Below are 20,957 nucleotides of genomic sequence, written 5' to 3' on the forward strand. Positions count from 1 at the left end.
CAAGATAACAGTACTTGTATTGGAGTACAAATTTTCAGTACTCTTTCCACCACTGGAAAAGATTAATTAATTAATTATTATTCTTAATTTTTACAGTGTATAGGAATTTAATCCACCCAGATAGGAATTTTACCTTTTAAAAGGCAAGAAATATTAATATTTTCTTTGAACCCCCTCCCCTTGTCTTGGAAAAAAAGCAGCACCCTCTGTCCTAATTTATTAACTCAACGTGTCAAAAACAAACAAAAAACAATCAAAGAAAAAAAAAAAATTAGACTCATACATTAGCCTCCCCCATTTTCTAGCCCCCAAATAATTTTATTACAGTCCCTAACTTTTGCGTCTCCTGAATCTTTCTATGAAGTTTGCTATAGGGACGATATAAGAAGTAAATTATATTAAGTAACGCTAAGACATAGTGCAGTATATGACCAATATATTACATTACTGTGGAAAAAGAGAAAGAAAAAAGAGACAGTGAAGGGCAGCGCTGGGAGGCTGAACTGTATTTCAGGAGGCAGTGGACTCTCTGTCTCTTTCGCACAGTCAGTGCGCTTGAAATAAAAGCTCAGTCACCCGCTTCAATCTATTGGCTGGAAGGCTTCAGGTCCCTGCGCACTGGCGATGGAGCGCTCTCATAAACGGCGCTCACCCTGACTCAACACACACACACACACACACACACACAAACCAAACTGTATGGGAACATGTCGCAGTACACTCTGGGAGGTAGGAAAAAGCCTTAAATATTTTTGAGCATGTGTGTTTCTTACTTTAACTGTCTCTGTTTAGTGTGTAAGCTCCTTATCATTTGAAGCTTCATTATTTTTCCGACAGAAAGAAAAAAAATGCAAATATCAGGGCGCAGGACAGATATAGAATAGAGATATAAAGACATAATCTATTATGCTGCTTATACTGTTAAAACTGATCTCAAACATGATGAAGAAGAGCTGGAGGTAAGAGGACAGGACAGCTGAAGAGGAGGAGAGGGATCTTTATGCACTCAGACAACTGAGGTATAAACTGTGGAGAGAGGCAGCTACTCATTGAGAAGGTGTCCCTCATTCTGTTTGCTTTAGATAACGTTGTATGAATAAGGACCAACAGCTTGTAGACAAATAAACGAGATTATTCTACCCCAGAGGTTAAAATAAGCTTAGTATATTACTATACTGCATTGTTGTTATTACTGTCTAGATGCATGATTAAGTGGAATCTACAGTCTTTGCACTGGGGCTGCACAATGAATTGAAATATTATCAAAACTGAAATGTGGCCAAGTGCAATATCCTAATCGAAGCTGCAATTTTTTTCTCAAAGGAAAAATGTGTGACAAAGCAGCATTACAGTATAATGAGGTATTGTAGTGCTGCAGAGATGCCCTGGCCTACATATCTTGTTTTCCAGATGTAAGAAAACAAATTAGTTTGCTTCAGACCCATCATTTTAATATGCCCTTTTTTCAGTGAAAATGAAAATTGTGATGCAAAAATGATCATTCCTCACCACTCGTGAATCATATCTGTGTAACTGCAATATTATTTTTACTCTTGCCGTATCATGCAGCCCAACTTTGCACACCGCAGTCCAGATTTCTGCATTAAATGCTGAATTGGCACAGCTCAGGTTTCACCATTACCTCATTTGGTCTGTAATCATGTCCACCGGCTGGCCAGTGTGAGTCATGTTTTAGACCCATTCCATCAGCCTTTATTTTCTAACATCACTGCTGCATTCAGCCCTTCTTTCATCTACTTTCATCTTTTAATGGAGGCTGTCTGAGGAGCTGCCTGCTCCTGGACAGGCTCTTTAACAGGGCTGAAATGGATCTGCACTGACAGTTGGCACTCACTTGCTTTGATAGTGATCTTATCTTTATTAGTATTCACCTTGCGCAGTGTGCTTTTACTGTCTGATAAGCCTCGTGTGAGAACTGATGTATGGTACTTATTGGAACACACCCCTCAGAGAATCAGGTGAGATTTTTAGCTCCCAATTTAACAAATCCATTCCTATCAAAGATGTGGTGCACCTAAATGCAAGACATCCTCCCACATTTAGCTTGCTTTTCATTGTCATTGCTGGTTGTTTACCTTAATGGTCACACAGCTTCTCCAACCTTGTTTTCACCACAATGCAGCAGTGTGTCTGATGTGTGAGTCATCCCAATACACCCTCATTATGTGATGTTAAATGAACGTCAGGGTTCAGCTTTAACAGCTTCATTGTGTCAGCTCCATCATGGCTTTTCATAGAGCAGGCTGATCAGACCCATAGATTCCATGTTTCTGGTAATTGCAGTATGCAAATATTTCTTTAATGTAAAACGATTAAAACACTGTAAAGGCATTAAGGATTTTACATTTGGTGTAATGGTGCGGCCATGATGACATGATTTGAATATTTTAGTATGTAATTGGTATGTAGTAGTTTCTGTGTTGGAACACTCATCAGAATGAATATGTGAAGGGTTTATTCTCAAAAACAAATGTTTTTTGTCCACCCCCAGGATTATCAATCAAACAGGAGTGTTTGTCTTTTTATAGTTTTCATAAATCATTTTGAGAAATATCAATCAAACTAGTGTTGGTTTATTCATTTTACGAATGGTGTTTATCTTGCTTTTTTTTTTTTTCAAATGAATGTCTCATGTAAAGTAATGTTGTCAGTGTGTGGGGAAATGTTTGATCAAGCTTTTGTTTTGTGAATACTGAATAACTATAATAGCTTCACTGGCTAAAATCACAATGGTGACCATGACTGCGTAATCAACAAGATGTTCGAGTGATGAATACACACACTCTTGCTCACAATGCGATTGCCAGGAAAATTGACACTAACGCGCTGTGCACTGCTCCTGCTTTGGATCAAAGCAGTAACTGTGACAATACCCTTTATACAGTAATGATTATAACCCTGAGACATTTCCTCTTTAATCTCATTAAGGATGCAGAGGGTAGACACAACAACATCATGTTTTGAGTCAGATTTCCTCAGATCTTTCCTGCTGAATTTGGCTTTATTTACAGTCTTGCTTTGATTTTTCCATTTACTGACAGGTCACTCAACAGCACAAAACTTTTATTTAGAGATATTTTTGCTTTCTTTTCCATGATAACTCACAGATTCACTCCATCTCATTGTCTCATCCTCCTCATTAATCCTACTAGCACAATATTAAACTTCTTTGTTTTCTGTCTAGTTCACCTGCAGATCGTGCTGGCCGTGGGCCTGGCTGTGTTCTGCTACTGTCTGGTTCTCGGTTGCATCTTTTGCTGCCGCAGAAAGAAGAAAGTCTCATCTGAAGACAAGGAGGCAGTTTTCTTGTCTCCTCATTGTGCTGAGAGGGTGACTGTGACACTGACTCCGTCTCCGTGTACTCAGCCTGTCAAGCAGCAGTATGAGGAGCTGGATGGTGACGTGTTGGAGTTCCCTTCCTCGAAAAGCAGCTCCTCTCCCTCCGAGGATGACCTCAGTGCCCTGCCCTTTGACATCAGCCCGACCAGATCAGCAGAGCTGGTGCAGTCTCCTGGAGCCTCATTTCCCATGAGGCGCCTCAGCACCCCGGCTGTTCCCATCTCACCCAATAAACGTGCAAGTCACGGCAGAGCGTCTCTGCCCTCCCTCACTAAGCTGAGTCTGGTGTCCAAGTCCCGTAGAGCGATGGGTCGGCGCAGCACAGTGAGCGGAGAAAGTTTTCTTTACAACGAAAGCAGTCAGCTGACTGCTGGTGCTGCCAGATCTCCCACCCAGCAGGGGGACCCAGGTATATCACAGTATGGCTCTAACTCTCTGTCCATCCCATCCAAGCCTGCTCCTCTCCTGCACTTCTCTCTGCTGTTCTCCTCCGCCGGTGGCACCCTGGTGGTCAACATCCTGGGGCTCTCAGGGTCCAGTCGAAGGCGCAGTGGGGTGTTTGTCCGGGCCAGCCTCCCTCCCCTCTGCCCCTCCCCTCAGCAGATAGCCTCTCGGCGCCGGAGCCTCAGCCCAGACCTCCACAGCCAGAGCTTTGTGCTGCAGGTGGGCTCTGTGGAGGAGCTGCGCACCTGCACCTTGAGACTGGCTGTCTACAGCAGGGACTTCTCAGGCCTGAGAGAGGCAGCGCTGGGTGTGGTGGAGGTGCCCTGTCAGCAGATGGATTGGGAGCCTGACACCACCACCACCTACACCAGGCAGCTTACTCCAACTAAAAGCAAGCTGAAAAAGGTATACTGTGAATGTATGATTTCACTCATTTGATGTATATGCATTACAATTAAGGTTTCAATGAAAGAGCCTATAAAGTAAGAAAACACACAAATGCATTGGAAAACACTGAACACTGCAGAATGCAGATTACATTTCTTCTGACCCAGAGTAGGAGGGTGTCAGCATTTGGACTTGAGCCCAAACAGGACCTGAGAACCAAGTAAAAGTATCTGCACAGACTCATAAAAGTGACAAGAAGGATTTAATGATGAGCTTCTTGCAAAAGTGAAAAGCAACTTTTTTGCCTTCTTACTGAAAGTTAGATGAGAAGATGAACACCGTTCTCATTTAGCTAAATATGGAGCTACTGCCAGCAGCTAGTTTGCTTAGCTTAGCTCAAAGACTGGAAACATGACGGAACTCCTGTCCTGGTTTAACATGTCATAAGACATATGTTTAATCTGTACAAAAACAGCCATTCCCAAACTTAAAAATGCCATGGCCCAATTTGAAATCTGCAGCCTACCCAAACCTAATCACAGCTCTGAACAATACACAAGACTACACGACTACACATGATCATCAGTGACAAGGTACAAGATACATGATACATACATACAGATACAAATTTTAAAAGTTGTAACTTTTAATTTTAAGGAAACACTGTTTTATGGTATCAGTTGAAATAACCCAGTACCAAGCAGTCTGAAACTTCAAACGATATGTAGAACATTTATATGGTTTTGCTCACAGCCAATCACTGCAAGCATTCTTCATAAAAAGGGACCTTTGAAGAGAGGTGTCAAATGAAGTACTCATGGGTACTCATACTGATACTTGTATCATCATTTTTCAAACGACACCCAGCCCCAGCGATGGAGAAGGGTTCTGACTCCACACATTATCATTCTGCTACAGGGGAAAAATGGCTCTGCCTTGTTTGTATTTCTCTAAACCAATCATAATTATCTCAGGCAGCGCCAAGGCCAGGATGCAGCAATGGTGCTTCTGCAGAGGGGACTCCTTTTCGTGAAACATTTGCACGTTGGGAGGGGAGCCCTGGCATTAACATGTCTAAATCACTGCCAAAAAAAGGTAATAGCTGCTAGCTGTTTAACAATCCAGGTGCTAATTTGCAGTGTTCAGTGTGTAGGATGCTGGCTCAGAGGTTGTTGTTGTTTACTGTAGCAACTGAGGATGAAAACCCAGTTAGCAGATGCCACTTTACCACCTGAAACAGGTGACCAATAACAGGCTTATATCCACAGTCTACATCCTGTGAGTCAGGCTAGTGACTTCCTGAAACAGACATAGCCTAGCTGTTTCTAGCTTTTATGCCAAGCAGGTTGGATTGTGGGCTTTGTGTGTGTGTGTGTGTGTGTGTGTGTGTGTGTGTGTGTGTGTGTGTGTGTTTTTGAGTGGTGGGGATCATAACTCATTTTTTTGCCACTGACTGTGTGCCCTTTTGAACTGCTCTCCCTGATCGTAGTGAATGTACAATGATATTTCTTTCAAAAAACTTTTTTACCAAATCTGCATGTTCAGCTGATTTAATGGATAGGGAAACTAGGCACGCAGCCCTACAGTATAAATAGCGCATATCATGTTTTATCCATGAAGGAATGTAGCGTCTAATCAGTTCTCCCATTAGCCCGTTTTCCACTGTTGTTAGTCATGGTGACATTGTTGTTAGTGACTGCAGAGCAAACAAGCAGAGTGCAGCAAATTGGCAGTGCGCCCACGCCGTGCCCTCTGTGGTTCTGTTGAAACACTGCCAGAGGGCATTAATAACATGCTTTTGAAGGGAGGGGGTCCTGATGTTTCACTAGACATAAGTCAGTCAGTCACTGTGACGTGCAGCGTGCTCCACAGGAAGGCCTGTATTATTTCTTATGTTTTACAGCAATGTGAAAATCAGAGCCACGTGTATTCACCTCTGTCCCTCCTTTCATGTCAATGCCCTACACACACCCCTCATCATCGTCCTCTTCCTCAGTGACGTCAGCTGCCGGGTGTGAGTGTGTGTAACCGTGTGGTTGTGGAGCAGGAGGCTGCTGTGAAAAAGCGGGGCTGCTCAGCAATCCGGATAATTCTTTAAAGAGTGGGCGTACATACGGAGGCTGTGCGGCGGTGACTCCATCTTTTCATGTAGGCGCTTCCTGGATTTATAGTAAAACACCAGGTTTTGTAATCAGCGTAATGGGACCAGCCGGTGTATTGATGATTACTCATCTGCAGTACATTACTCGTTTTGACATGTCATGGGAAAAGGGGGCATGACGTGGCAGCAATTTGAGGATGGTGCAATTTAGCACTGGAGGAGGCTGATCACGACAGTGCTGCTATTGCATGATCAGCCTTAAGTGATTCATTTTCTGAGCATGCAGGCTTTTTTTTTTTTTTTAATCACAGTCATCATCACTCATTTCTGGAAAATGGCCATTAACATCTGCTTTGTATTGTCAACCAATAAGCATACAAACAACATACATAATAGTCTGAATAACATTAGGAATGCATATAGGAATGATTAATCCTCAATCCATATAAACTGGTGACAGAACTGGGAACATGTGATATTTTGTCCACAACAGATATTTTATGATCTGTTGCTGCATCAGGCTTAAAAAACAGAGCATCACCAGTGTTATTTTTTTGGTCCTTGAGCTATAATTTAGATAATTTTCTGGGTCTCTTTGGCCTGCTAGATGATTGCTATTTGAGCTTCTGTGCCGAAAGCAGAAGGCCAGGTATTGTAAAAAAAAAAAAAAAAAAAAACAAACAAACAAAGAAAACAAACAAACAAACAAAAAAAAACAACCCCACACAGTTCTGCTGCTGAGTTGGAGTTTAGAGTGACTCAACATTACTAGAAATCATTGCACATCATAGGGAATCCATCACCAGGGTGCAGAAAGTCTGCAAAACCCAGCCCTGATAGACAATTGAATTATCTATCTGTCATGGCTAGCCTGTTAGCAAAGAGCAATGTGTGTGTGTGACTGGATGCATCTCTACTGAGACCATTGATACCTCCCACATGTATGAGAAACGGTTCATGAGTTATGAAAGAGGGGCTCTGCTGAGTGCAGTGATGCCTCCCTTTGTTATAGGCCACTCCCACTGCCACACCCCTTTTTTTGCCAATTGGCATGAGCAGTTAATCAGCTGTCCATTGACTCGATCTTTCCACTAAATTTTATGCAAGTCTGTGAATCCATTTGGAAGTTATGAGACTTTTTTGCTATGGGTCACTCCCAGTGCCGTGCCCCTTGCGGCGCTGAGCTTGCGGCGCTGAATATTTCTGACTGGTTGAGCACTTGCAGCCTTTTATTGAAGCCACGATGTTTCAAAATCTGCAGATGTTTTTTTGTTCATTGTGTAGCTTTGACACATCAACATGGAACTACGAGAGAAACCGTACCATCAGATGGACCAGAAATGAAGTCCAGAAAATTTACGCTGAGGATGGAATCCAGCAGGAATTTGCAGGCGCCTGTCCTACACATTGTATAGCGTCACTGTTGATATTTACATGTAAAAACAGCTATTTTTTCATTTGTCAGTGGAAAATTTTTGTAATCCTCACGTCATAAGACCGTGGTGGAAATGCAGACAACACTTTCAACCGTCTCAATGCTGCCACTAGTGGGCAGAAGCTATATTGAAACAATACTGATTAAATTGTTCGGCTCATAAAATATCCTAGCTTTCAGCCACCAGTACACACATTACTGTTTGTTTCACTGTATCAGTAGAATTAGAGATATTTTACTCTTCTAAGCTACTAACACAAACTAAAGATGGTGCTGGTGCACTGAGCAGCTTGTGTGAATGTTCAGTCAATCATTCCTGCATAAATAATGCTTGGAGTGAGTCTCGCATTACCTTTCCCCGTCTCTTCTGAGGTTTCCATGCTTTGGAGATCACTGAATGACTCATATAATCTCTTAGTCTCTTATGTAACCAAAGATATCTACAGTAGAGTGAACAGAGTTACCAAATAATAACCGACTTCTGCAATCTCCATGCAAAAATGAGATCCTGAAAAATTTATAAAAAATACATGTTCTATATAAGTTTTTGGTGGTGGATAACAATGTTCACATCATTAACATCATTATGTGACTGATATAAAAGTAGTTGCTGTATGTTTTTTTAGAAATATAGATACATTTTGAGAATGCAGAGGATGCAGTTATACCGCCAGCTTTTCAGAACAATCTTAAATTGAATTACTTGATCTCTTCAGTCACAGTTTTGGAGAAAACAGGATAGAGACACAGCAGAAGAGGAGCGCAACACAGATTTTACTGCTCAATGAAGGCTTGAGTGTCAATGATTTATGAGAAAAAATGCATTTCTTACATAGATATGACATCTAATCACCATTTCTCATAGCCCAGTTTTTCACTTAATGATTGTGAAATCTATGTATTAACAATAAAATATTTGCTGAATATTAATTTTGATCTTCCAGGGAAAATTGTCAGGTTTTAGCATTAGGAAGCTGGCTTTACGCAGCCTGTGAAGTCACCAGTATCAGCTGGAAACTGATGAAAGGTTGAAAAAAAACAAATCTCTTGCCATAGCTTTAAGGTTTGTGTTTGCAGAATAACATCTCTCCTTTTAAAAAGGCAGTGTAAGTGTGATTGACGAAGGTTGTAGTGACAGACAGAGGCAGTGAACCGAAACTCACTTGTTGGATGAAATCTCCTTCACACTCTGCTGCCCGGCCTTAAAAAACCACTGGCGGGCTAAAACTCAGCCATTTGACAGCAGACTGTGACTCACCGGACCCCAAACAATGCAAGCTAATGAGATCTGACATGAAATCAGATGGAAATTACCAACATATTTACACATTAGATATTACTTTTATCCAAAGAGCCTCAGTGCATGACCGCCTGTATTATTTTAGGATGAATGGTCAAATTGGCTTAACCCTGACAGCTACATATAACTATAACCAATATAACCAATTAGTTTTAAGTGATTGAAAATGCGATTCATATTTAGCGCAGCTGAGCTCCTCAGGCAGGTCAATCCAAGACGCCTCACGAATAAAAACAGATGATGTTTTTTGAGATATGCTTTAGAAGAAGAAAAACTGAGACAGATTGAAACTATTAACCATTCGTTTTGAGAGAATCCTTTGAAGGGGAACTGAAACATTGATTCTGACAGTATTGATGCTTTGGGCGACTCTTTCACTGACACAACTACAGAAACATAGTCATGGGTTTTTCTTGAATCTGCTCTACTCTCTTGGTTTCTCTCCTTGGTTTCATTTCATTGCCAGCCTCCCAAAGGATGAAGGGAACATCTGCAGAGTGAAAGAAGACTGTTTTTCCCCCTCTTGCTAAGTTTCTCACATTTTTCTTTATCTGTGGTTTTTCCCACCCACAGAGTGTGAGTTCTCAGGAAACGCTGGGTCACAGGAAGAGCTCGGTCTGTGTGCCGCGGGCTTTGGGCCAGCTGTTTATCCTGCTGCAGTACCAGACGCTGGCCCAGCGCATCAAGGTGATGGTGCGAAAAGCTGAGAGTCTGGCCAAGCTCACAAGGATCCCAGGGGCTCCAGGTAAAGACCAAAAAAAAAAAAAAAAACATTGGGGAGTAAATGCCTTTGATGGTGCCTTTGAAAACAAGACAAAGTAACTCATCTGAAACATCTGTATTTAAGAACCGTTCAGAATCAACTAAAGTTAGACACAGTCTCCCAGATGCAACAACAACGTGGGTTTGCTTTGCGTCAATGAAAACATTGACATAGCAAAGAATGTGGCATCACATTCATTTTAAATCATTGAGAGGGTTCAAAATAAAACTTGGAGAAATTATTTCAGTGTGTGCATAATTCATCATTTTCAACAGTACCACAGCTAACTGTCACTATAATTGTGATAGGAAATTTTCAAACAGTTTCATCTGTACTTCTGTATTTGCATCACAAGAGGTCGCTTTTCTGGAAAACATGAAAGTAGCTTGTTTAAATATTTGGAAAAAATGACAGATGCTGCCTTTTTGGACACTCTCTTGAAGACACAATAGCAACTGGTTTGGTTTGGTTTACCAAAACTTTAATGCATGTAGTAACATTTTACCTGCTATAACTGATCTCACAGGACACCTGGAGGCAGCAACACAACATTTACATATCATCACCTCGTGAAATTATAAAACTTGTTGCCCTTTTACTCATACAGAGGTTCCGAAGTAACATTTCTGGATGTTTGAGTCCATATTCACTCTGCATTTAGTCTCTGATTCATTTGGTTCATCACTACATGCAACAACTCTCACATACAAGAACACAGAAAGTGATTTGTTCATTTTTAACTGGGGGGATGGCCCAATAGGAGCACCCTAGTGATGAGAAGACTGGTTCTTTTAAATAAACTGATTAGTTGCGTTCACCCGCCACTAGCAAACCAACTCATGAATGATGGTTTAGACTTAGATTTATAATTAAGAGAATATTACAGATCCATGATAAAACTAACAGAGGGGTGGGACTAAGAGAAAAAGGCAATTTTGCAAATCTGTCTGTTACTTCAGCACTGTCTGGACAGCACCACAGATTTATCAATACAAAGCACAGTTACACTGCTGATATTTCAGAGCCATGGTCGGGATAGAGGCCCCTGCACTCTCTCTCTTGCTGTGGCAGTGGTTCCCAAACTTTTTCTGGCATGCCCCCCTTCAGAAGCTGAAAAAAGTTGGTACCCCCCACCCCATTATTATCAATCATTAGCAATAACTGGGGAAGCAACTGATGGGAAATGATTTAAAAGTTGAATTTTAGTGAAATAAAGGTCAGCATAATAGCATCAGCAGACTTTTTTTTGTTTATTTCCCCTACATAGATATTATTCATTCATTCTTTCTCTCCCGGTCATCTGCACCCTTTCCCAGTTTTTGGCTTTTCAAACATTTGCCTACAGCTTTAAACTTCCAAGTTCCTGCCTCCCAACTCCCACCCCATTCAACCAGGGGGGCTGGAGCCTATCACATTGGGTGAGAGGCAGGATACAGAGAAAACAATCACTCATGCTAACATTCACACCTACAGGCAATTTAGAGTTATCAATTAACCTATTATGCTGCAAATCTTTGGACTGTGGGCAGAAGCTGGAGTATCTGGAGAGAACCTGCACGGACATGAGGAGAACATGCAAGCTCTGCACAGAAAGGTCCTGCCCCTGCCAAGCTCCCCAGCCCCACAGCCGGCTGGGGAATTTGAACTCAGAACCTTTTCTGTGCTGTGCGTTGCTGTGAGGCAACAGTGCTAACCACCGTGCCGCCCCCTGCCCTAGACCATGACAAAAAACAAACAAGCAAAAAAGAGTACCACACCAAAAATCTCTAAACTTGGTTAAGATATTAGAAGAATATGGACTCCTTGGCAACCAGTAGAAAATGTAACAACATCCACAAAACTCCATAAGTGGATGGATAGCATGCTCACACTGTAAGCCGCAACACGCATGAACACACATGACTGACATGTAAGCTGCTCCTAAGGTTTACAGCCTCTGTCTGGATTCTCCTCTGTTGTCTCAGCCACAGTCAGACAGACCGGATCCCTGATTGGCTTGTAGTATAATCACATTAGGAACCGATCAGGCCAGTGTCATTTCCCCTCCTGTCTGTATCATATCTCACTACATCTGATTTAAAGCTCTGCTTTGACGACTCCGCTGAGGAGAGGAAGAAGCTGCAGATTCTGTAAACAGAAAACACCTTCTATGATCTGGTTTCCCAAATTTAAATGATGCTGTCAGTTGTGTGTTCAGTTTGGAGATCTTTGTGATCTATATGAAATACTTCCTGTAGTTTGGCAGAATCTGTTCTCTTTGCAGATGCATGATTCTTGTCTGACAGTGACACACTGGTTTTTAATTTTAGTAAATCCAATTAGCATGCTAGAATGGATTTACAAGGGAAATTATATTTTGGAAGTGATGATGCAGATTTGGACCCGATAGGGTTATGAGGATTTAGATCAAAATGTTTGGACCAATTGAAGATAAAACAACACAACACACAAGACTGCAATGAGTATCACTGACCAAAACTGCTAATGATTTGATAAGATCTGACATAAATAAACAAAATCATGACTGTGCATGCTATTTTTTCCCCACAGATCACTATGTTGTCATCAACCTGCGTCAGGACGGGAAAGTCATCAGTACCAAGGAGACCAAAGGGGCCAGCGGTCCAAATCCCGTCTGGAACGCTCCATTCCTGTTTGACCTGCCCTCTGGCGACATCACTCAGCTACCACTGGTCCTTGAGTTTATCGTCATGCAGGTAGGACCTTCTAAATATTAAACACAGATGTGAAATTTTGTTAATATTCTGAGATATGGGTAAGTGAGTATCTTCATATTTTTAAAAATCAGTTATATCTGTGTTTCTACAGGGCCGTCTCTATACTAAGAGCAGTATTCTGGGTCGCGTGTTGATTGGCAGTGATACTTCAGAGGCAGGACAGGGACACTGGAAGGAAATGTGCAGTCGGGGACAAATAGAGACGTCTCGCTGGCACACCATCCAATCAGATGTGCTGTAGGACTGACTGACTGCGCTGCTGTCCCTCCTCCAGGTGCCAAACTCCCCCACTTTTAAAGTATCTATTTTTAGGTCTTTTGCTGATTTTTGGTAGCCATGGCAACACTTGATCTTTTCCCCATGTCATTTACCAACAGATAATGGTCATGAATAAAATAATAAATATAAAGATGGTCCATGAGTGTCTACAGAGCTTTAGATAAGAAGTACTGCTCACTGGATGGAGGGGAGACGTACTGCAGCTTTCTCCATATCAACAGTATTCTGCATCCCAACATTGCCTTTGTGATGATTTCCACTGTGACTTCTTAACACTGTCGTCTGTATAACTGTATCATCCTGGTTGTGTTGATGTAGTGGTACTGTCTGTATCGTGCCCAGAGGCAACAAATGTTCATGTTGACTAGAACTTGATGGATGTCCAAAAATGTGCAAAGTTACTGAGTATATATGTTGCCACTCTGCTCGTGATTTGCTGTGGTGTATTATACTGTGCCAGTATTTGTCCAGATACTGTAAACACCTCTCCTTACTATTACTGTACGTATGAAGCCGGCACAGTGGCCTCACCTTGTGTGGCATGCCTGCTCAATTATTGTTTTTTTTTTTTGTTCAGTTCCAAACGGGACTTCTTTTCTTCTCTCAACTACTTGAAGCTACAGTAAACATGTGGATGCTCTGTAGTTCACAGCTTAGTTTGGAATTTATTTGCATTTGGTCTTTGAATTTACAGTAAATGCATAATAAAATATAAGACTTATAATTTGAATCAATATTAATGCAAAGCAGATGAGTCAAAACAAGAATGAAGAACTACACTATATTTTGTCTGCTGTGCAATATGTGGCAGCAGCATTACTAAATAACATTATTGACTGTCTGTCATGCACTACTCTAATATACACTGAATTACTATACTATACACTGTGCTGCCCTCGCTATTGGCTTGCACAGAGTAAACATAAGGCAGTCAGAAACCAACAAATGAATTAAATCATCTATCATTCAATCTGGCAATCAAATGCAATTTTATTGTTACTGTCAGCATTCAAAACAAGAGTTTAAGGGTCAACACCACACTGTCCAGACTAAGAGACATCCTGTCAATATTGTTTTATAACTCCTTTATTTCAATATTTGAAAAGGGGATTTGAACAACCCTTAGCATTTTATTTGGCAGCCTTCACATATATAATAATGACATGATGATGAAAATTCAATGGTTTCTTAATACTAACCTAAGATGTTTTTAGTTTCTAGAAATCAGTTGTTGTGTTGTGTTTGTATTTATTGTATATTGACCATGTTAATGCCTGCTGGCATGTACTGTATTGTCTCAACTGTATATGAATGTCTTTGCTTTTAAAAAGGGAACAGTTTCAAAGAATTTAGAATAAATTGATATATGAAGGAATTTTGGCAAACAGGTGTGGCTTTTATTGAGTTGATTCTCCAGAAACTGAGGCTGCGATCAAATCAGCAAACTTACAAACAGTGAAACTTCAAGGAAGGACAGACAAGACAGGTTTGAGAAAGCACTGCATTTATGAGCTTTTTTTTTAATGGAAAACTTTTGGCATGTCACAGTAGGAAAAAGCACAGGTGGAAATAATGAAATTAATGATGGCTCTTGTGAGCGTGCTCGGCTGTTTTTCCACTACATCCGGAGTTTATAATGGTTGAAAAGCAACAGTTTAATGATCAGTCTTTGAGCACTATGAACTTCAAAGTATGGTTAAGCAGTCAGTTAACAAAACTGTATATCACTTGAGTCATACTGCTAACTATTTGCTTCCATTTCTGTTTCCTTTTAGCTTTGTAATGAGATGAAATGACTCTAGGTGGATATCAGCAGCCTGTAGTGTACAGTACAAGTTATTAGGTACAGGAGATGCAGTGGTTTTATTACAATTTGTCGTTGTCTCAGAATCAGAATTCAGAACAGCGATGCCAGCAGGTGACACTGCTGTCCATTGTTTGAAACCCCAGTAGTCCAAAAAATGTCCCAAAAGCCCACTTGTCTGACTGCCCATTATCCAGAGAACAAATGCCTGTTCCTCCGAAGGCTCATTGCTCCAAAAGTCTACAATCTCCATGCAGCTGTTAGGTAGGATTAGACATAGGGTTTGATCAGCCTGATGGTGGATTTATTCTTTGTTTGTGGCTGTAAAAATCACTTGGAATGTACTTTTTTGGTACTGTAAGGTCCAAAAGATAACTTATTCAGGGCAAAAACCCACCCATTCAGAACCATGGAAAGGGCCAGCAGTCACTCAGCTAACAACTGCAGGGAGAATGTTTCTTTTTGGAGCAATGGGCCTTCAGAGTAATAGCTGTTTATTTTCGGAATAACAGGCTGTCAGACTAATGGGCTTTAAGTCCAATGGGCCATTTTTTTGGACTACTGGGGTTTTGGAATAATGGTCCGTCAGAACAATCACATGGCATCGTCTGAAAACACCTTCACAGTCTGCAGTCATAACAACTCTGGACTGACAGCAGTGCTTTGAGCTAAACGCTAACATCAACACACTAAAATGTTCAGAGTGACAAATGATAACATGGTGATGATTAGGTGTAATGTTTGACATCCTCATCATCTAAAACATACTAACAGCATGTAAAATCTGCTGAGTAGCATTAAACAAAGTAGATGGGAATTAGTTTAGCAGGTATTTGGTCATAAAACACACTGTTTTGGACATTTCACTCAATATCACAAATGTCAACTTTGTGGTAGCACTAGAGAAAAAGACAGAAAGAAAGTCATTAGGTATAATTGCTTTGGGTAACCTGAATGTCTGTACAAACTTTTCACAATCCGTCTGATAGTTATCAAGAACTTTCACCTGGACCAAAGTGGGTGACCGTCAGACAAGCCCACACTGACATCGCCATCCAGAGAGTGATGCAGCTAGCATGGGTAAAGACAACAAAAAAAATAACAATTACATACACAATCTGTATGTAATTGGCTAAAATATCAACCACCACCGGTATTATCTTTTAAATACCCTCCTCCTGAGGCCAATTTTAACAATGATGTCACTGAGAGACAAATGCTGGACTCCTCAGACATTATGGCAGCCATCGTGGTGATTTTATGGGAATATGGGGACATTTTTTGCGTCACAGCTGGAAGACTTTCACTCAATAAAATAACAGCCAATAAAACTCATTTGTATGCAGTTTTAAAAGTAAAACGCTATGAGACAGCCAATAGTCTTACTGCTGTGATTAGTGGAAAAAGCTCAATAAAATTCTGTTTTAATGCAGAATTTTCCCTCAGTTCCTGTTTCTATTCCTGAGACATATGCAGTGCTGTCCCCTGGCCTCTCCTGGTGGATTTGTCACCCTGCCTGTCACATCATCTCGTCCTTACAAAGATGTTGTGGCAAATGTATGCTTCATGTGTTATGACTAAATCTTTTAGTCATTGTTTCCTGTTCACAGGGGGTGACATCCCTCCCGATAGTTATAAATATCTATAGCATGTGCAATCCAAAGGTGATGTAATCTAACACCCCAGGGTGAGCTTATGTCATATCAGATCGCCAAACAAATGCCACATACACATTATGTAGCCTAAACATACATGAACAGTACACACACTGATGCACACACCCACATAAAAAGTCACATCTTGGGTCCTTGTGAATCAGAAAACCATTACAATGTGTAAAATGTGGAAATTTGCATCTCATGGGCCCAGTTGGAAGGAAAACACATTCTCACACTTAATTAAACTCATCATATCAAGTCATGCTTCCTAGTCAGCTGTTTTTCTTCGCTTTTAGTACAAGTTCATGGCTCCTTTCCTGGCTCTGTAATTTGCACCTTCTACTGGCTTAAACCATCACTTCTGTCCATGAAGTGAGGGCCAGAAAAGCTCCAGATGTGTTTGAGGTTACTCTGCAGTGAAGTTAAAATAGTTTGGTTTGATTTAGTGCAATATAATGTATCAGGTGTGTTTTTGTTCCTATGACCAAATCCAAGTAAAGTTTAAGTTTAATAAAAGAGGAGAGTCAGAGCTGATCTATTATTTCTCCATGCTGATGAGGAATTATCTGTAACTTCACAATACCCTCTGACTTAAAATGAATTTCAGCAAATATTTTCCCAACAGTCTGTGGTGCTTGGGAGTAAATCCTCTAAACACGAAAGCACAAAATACCACACATCCTGTTAAGTGTAAAGGATATGAAAATATAACATTTCTGGCGTGAGGCTGTAAAGCATTTGATACAGACATGCCTCCCTTTCTTCATTCCTCTGATCTGGCCTCCTCTCCTGGGGGAGGATAAGTAAATGAGATTTTCTTGATCTATCCGTAGTGTTAGCCTCTGCCTGTGTGGGCCTGCAGTGACTCTGCCACTGTTACGAAGACACATCAAAACAACCCACAGAAGATCACACTGCATGTGTAATTAAATGTGAATTTGCATTTTGGCACACTAAACACGTAGGATACAGAGGGATTTTTTGGTGCTATTGTCTAATAACTGACCCTTTACATGTGGTTTTAAGTTAAACTAATGGATTCATTAAGAGTTAATTAATCTGTTATCAATTCTAAGTAATTATTGAGAACTTTTGAGCAACCAGGTTATGAAAAAATGTCTTTGCTGGTGTTCATCGTCCTCCAGCAGGTTCCTGAGTATTTTTTTAGCTTTTAATTCATCAGGTAGATCACTCCAAAGGTCCACTTTACCACAGATCTTCTACCAAATACTGCAGAGTGTCTCCACCACAATCCATTTAACATTATTAACATTTACAACCACAGACTTGATGGTAAAGGTATAAACAAACTGAAATACATTATTCGTAATTATGAGCAGATAATCTGGTCTGAACACATGATCCAGTACTGAAGCCTGGCACCCTGCACAGATTGACAGTGGAATGGCTGATGTTTGGGTGCATGAACAATGTTGCAAGATTTTTGTCTGTACTTTTTCTGTTTTTCACTTCAAACCAGCTTTATGTTTATCTGGACATTCCACTATTCATTTCCAGGCCTTATAACAGTTAATCAGTTTTATTTTGACTCTATTTAGACTTAGGCTATGCAAATGATGCTGTATCAACTGGTTTATTTAAGTACATGATTACAATATTATGAATATTACTTGGTATATGACTAAGTTTGGCTTATTATAATATCAGAAACTACATATATACATATATATTACACTGCAGAATTTATAGTTAATTATCTCTCTAAACCTGGGGGAGATGAGATTGGTTGTGTGTCTGCATGTCCTGTGTGCCTGAAGCTTGTCTATTGCTATAACTGCATGTTCAAGGACCTCCTGTAGTTGCAGCCATTCACAATTTTTGAAAAACCTACATACATACATACATACATAAAACCTCCATATAACCTATACTGACTGACAGGACATGCAGCAAAGGTCCACAGGCAGGAGTCAAACCCATGGCTGCTGCTGATGACTGATAGCCTCTGTACATGGGCTGCATTCTCTACCAACTGAGCTACCGGGTTGCCAAATTATTGGCATTTTAAATGACCTGACTATTAATGATTCAACCTGGCAACCCAGTTTTGCTCTTAATAATTGATAAAGTATAAGTAAACGATTAATAAAGCCATCACAACTCCTAAATAACAAAGGGTGCCCTGTGGCAGAGTGGGACCAATCTTCATTATTTCATTGAGTTGCTTATTACTGCCTCACATGTTATACTTTCTTTAACAACACACAATAAGTTACAGTGGAAACAAGTGCAAAAGCAGTCATTTTGTTGTGCAGCATCGTGGTGTACAGTGAACCACGGCAAAATGCTCCGTGTTCTCTCATGTGAGAAATCATTATGTAAAATTAAACTGCCTGGACTGTGAGCAGACCAGACTCTATGTTCTCTCCAATACAAGGACAGAAAAATAAAACAGGAGCTTACTCTGTCCACTCCAGTAAGCAGCAGTCTCTGACTCACAGTCCCCGAACAACCCTCCACTGGTCTGACTGTCCACTGTGATTTGGCACTATCGATCCACACGTGCCAGCTTGCCCACCTGTGTTCACCTCTCTGACTGGCCTCTGGGTACAAGTCAGTAATAATTCCTCTCTGAAACAGCCTGCAGATCATACTGACAAAGTTTTCTCTATTTGTGTGGGGGTTACAGGCATGATGGCTTGTGTGTGAAATATCTTTATAAACTGTGGCACATTAGCGTAGAAACTATCATTGTTGAGCATTACATCTGGGTAATGACTTCGGAACTAATGATCTCCAGCCTCACGGAGTTGTAACATCTTCCCCGCTGCACTGCGGGATGCGTCCATGACTCACTCCTTTAGTCTCGAGCTCCCTCGGTTGCCTTCACTAGACCCACGGTCTGACATTTACTGCCTGTCACTGTGCACCTGCTTTCATCTGAGGAGACAGCGGGCCCTTTCTGTCCGGGGGTAGAGGGGATGTGTCCTCCTCTAAATTGGATGTCGAAGCGTGCCACCCACACGCTCAAACAAACTGTTTTTCAGTGCTGCAATGACAAACAGATTAAAAAGTTTCGGTCCTCTTTTAAAAACACAAGAAAAAGACTGAAAAACAACTTCCCACACACTGCCTCATCATCACTTGTATTGACTACTGGGTTTCTTCAGACTGATATAGAGGTCCAGTATTAAAAAGATGACCAAACTGTTTGATGAATGCTGCAGTCCAAAATTGAGATATACATGGGTAAACTGAAAATCAAAGTGATTTATTTAGGACAGAAATAATCAAAACACAAACAAGACAATGGGAGAGAATCTATAAAGTCAGTATTGTTGGGTGTGGATGAATGAAAATGTGCTGCATGGATGTTTTGCAGTAAAAACAACAAAAGATGAAACAAAAGCCACAACACAGAGATGTTTGGTACGAGGAGATCTGGCCGAGGACCGGCTGCTGCTCTGGATCGTGTGTGTGTGTAGGGCACACCGAGCACAGGTGTGTCCAATGCTGCTGATTAAGCTCCTAATTGGTCTGCAGCCCAGCACAGCAGCAGCAAATTGAACCAAGCAGTGGGGCTGTCGCACGAAGCAAGATGAAAGAGGGAAGTGATTTGGACAATAAGTAAATCTTACCACATTGCTTCATTATGAAATCAAACAGTGTGGCTCTAACGTTGCTCAAGGATGAAATATCTCAACAACTTCCAGATAGATTACCATAAAGGTTTGCACAGGCGTTCATGGTACTCCACTGTCATTTAAGTTGATGCTTTTGATTGTAAGTGAAATATTTCAACAATTATTGCATGGGTTATCATAAAGAATGGTTCCTAATGACTTTGATGATCCCCTGACATTCCTTTTAGCGAAAAGTATGTTTTGAGGGGGTTTTGATTTTTACTCTTCAATTATGTTGTGGAAATATATTTTAAAAGATCAAACTCTTGGCTGTTAAACCTGGTAACTGGCCACCCTCCTAGCAATTACTTTTTTTTAATTAAATGTAGTAGTCAACTCTGTTGGATGGAAAATTTGACAGAGATGATGTCTTACAAAGTTGACAAAATGTTGTTTTTTCATTTCACAGCATAGTCTCTTAATGGGTAGCCATTTTTTAAAAGTTGCTTAGAGTTCTCTTAATGCTAATCAAAATATACTTATAATATTTTGAAACCATAATTCTTATTTAGTTTTGATTTGGAACGTCTTTGGGTCGACATGTTATGGTTGAGACACATCTGATGGGAATATTATTTAATGCATTTGTTGGAAAAATAGCAACAAAAATTAGTATAATAGCACATTTTTATACTTATGGTAAAAGTAGGTATTGTTAGTTTTAATTTTTAAAAGGCTTTTAAAAAATAAAAAATGTATATATATATATATATATATATAATTTGTTCAGTTTCTTATAGTCTAACCCTCATTAACTAAACCACCTTTTTTTTTTTTTTTAAAGATTATTTTTTGGGCCCTTTGCCTTTATTATAACAGGACAGCTGAAGACATGACAGGAAAGTGGGCAGAGAGAGAGAGGGGAAGACACGCAGCAAATGGGCCGGAGGCAGGAATTGAGCTGGCAGCCACCGCAGAGGACCGTCGGCCCCAACACATGGTGCACACGCTCCACCAACCGAGCCACAGGGGCGCCCCTCATCACCCTTACTGATACATCCAACTACATCCAGCCACAAACAATCATGTATGGGAAATACTGAC

The 20,957-nt window shown here is 40.7% G+C and overlaps 1 protein-coding gene across 1 annotated transcript; it reads left to right on the top strand.

The window, feature by feature from the left end:
• The first annotated feature begins 677 nt into the window (after positions 1-677).
• Positions 678-14,182, top strand: LOC146333292 (synaptotagmin-1). Its single transcript, XM_084725141.1, has 5 exons — positions 678-729; positions 3,206-4,209; positions 9,601-9,772; positions 12,341-12,507; positions 12,620-14,182. The coding sequence occupies exons 1-5, from the start codon at positions 708-710 to the stop codon at positions 12,767-12,769; spliced, it is 1,515 nt and encodes a 504-aa protein (XP_084581267.1). The 5' UTR covers positions 678-707; the 3' UTR covers positions 12,770-14,182.
• Positions 14,183-20,957: the final 6,775 nt, after the last annotated feature.

Source organism: Lutjanus erythropterus, chromosome 1 (genome assembly GCF_056507025.1).
Source record: "Lutjanus erythropterus isolate fLutEry1 chromosome 1, fLutEry1.hap2, whole genome shotgun sequence".
In the NCBI taxonomy this organism is placed as follows: Eukaryota; Metazoa; Chordata; class Actinopteri; order Lutjaniformes; family Lutjanidae; genus Lutjanus; species Lutjanus erythropterus.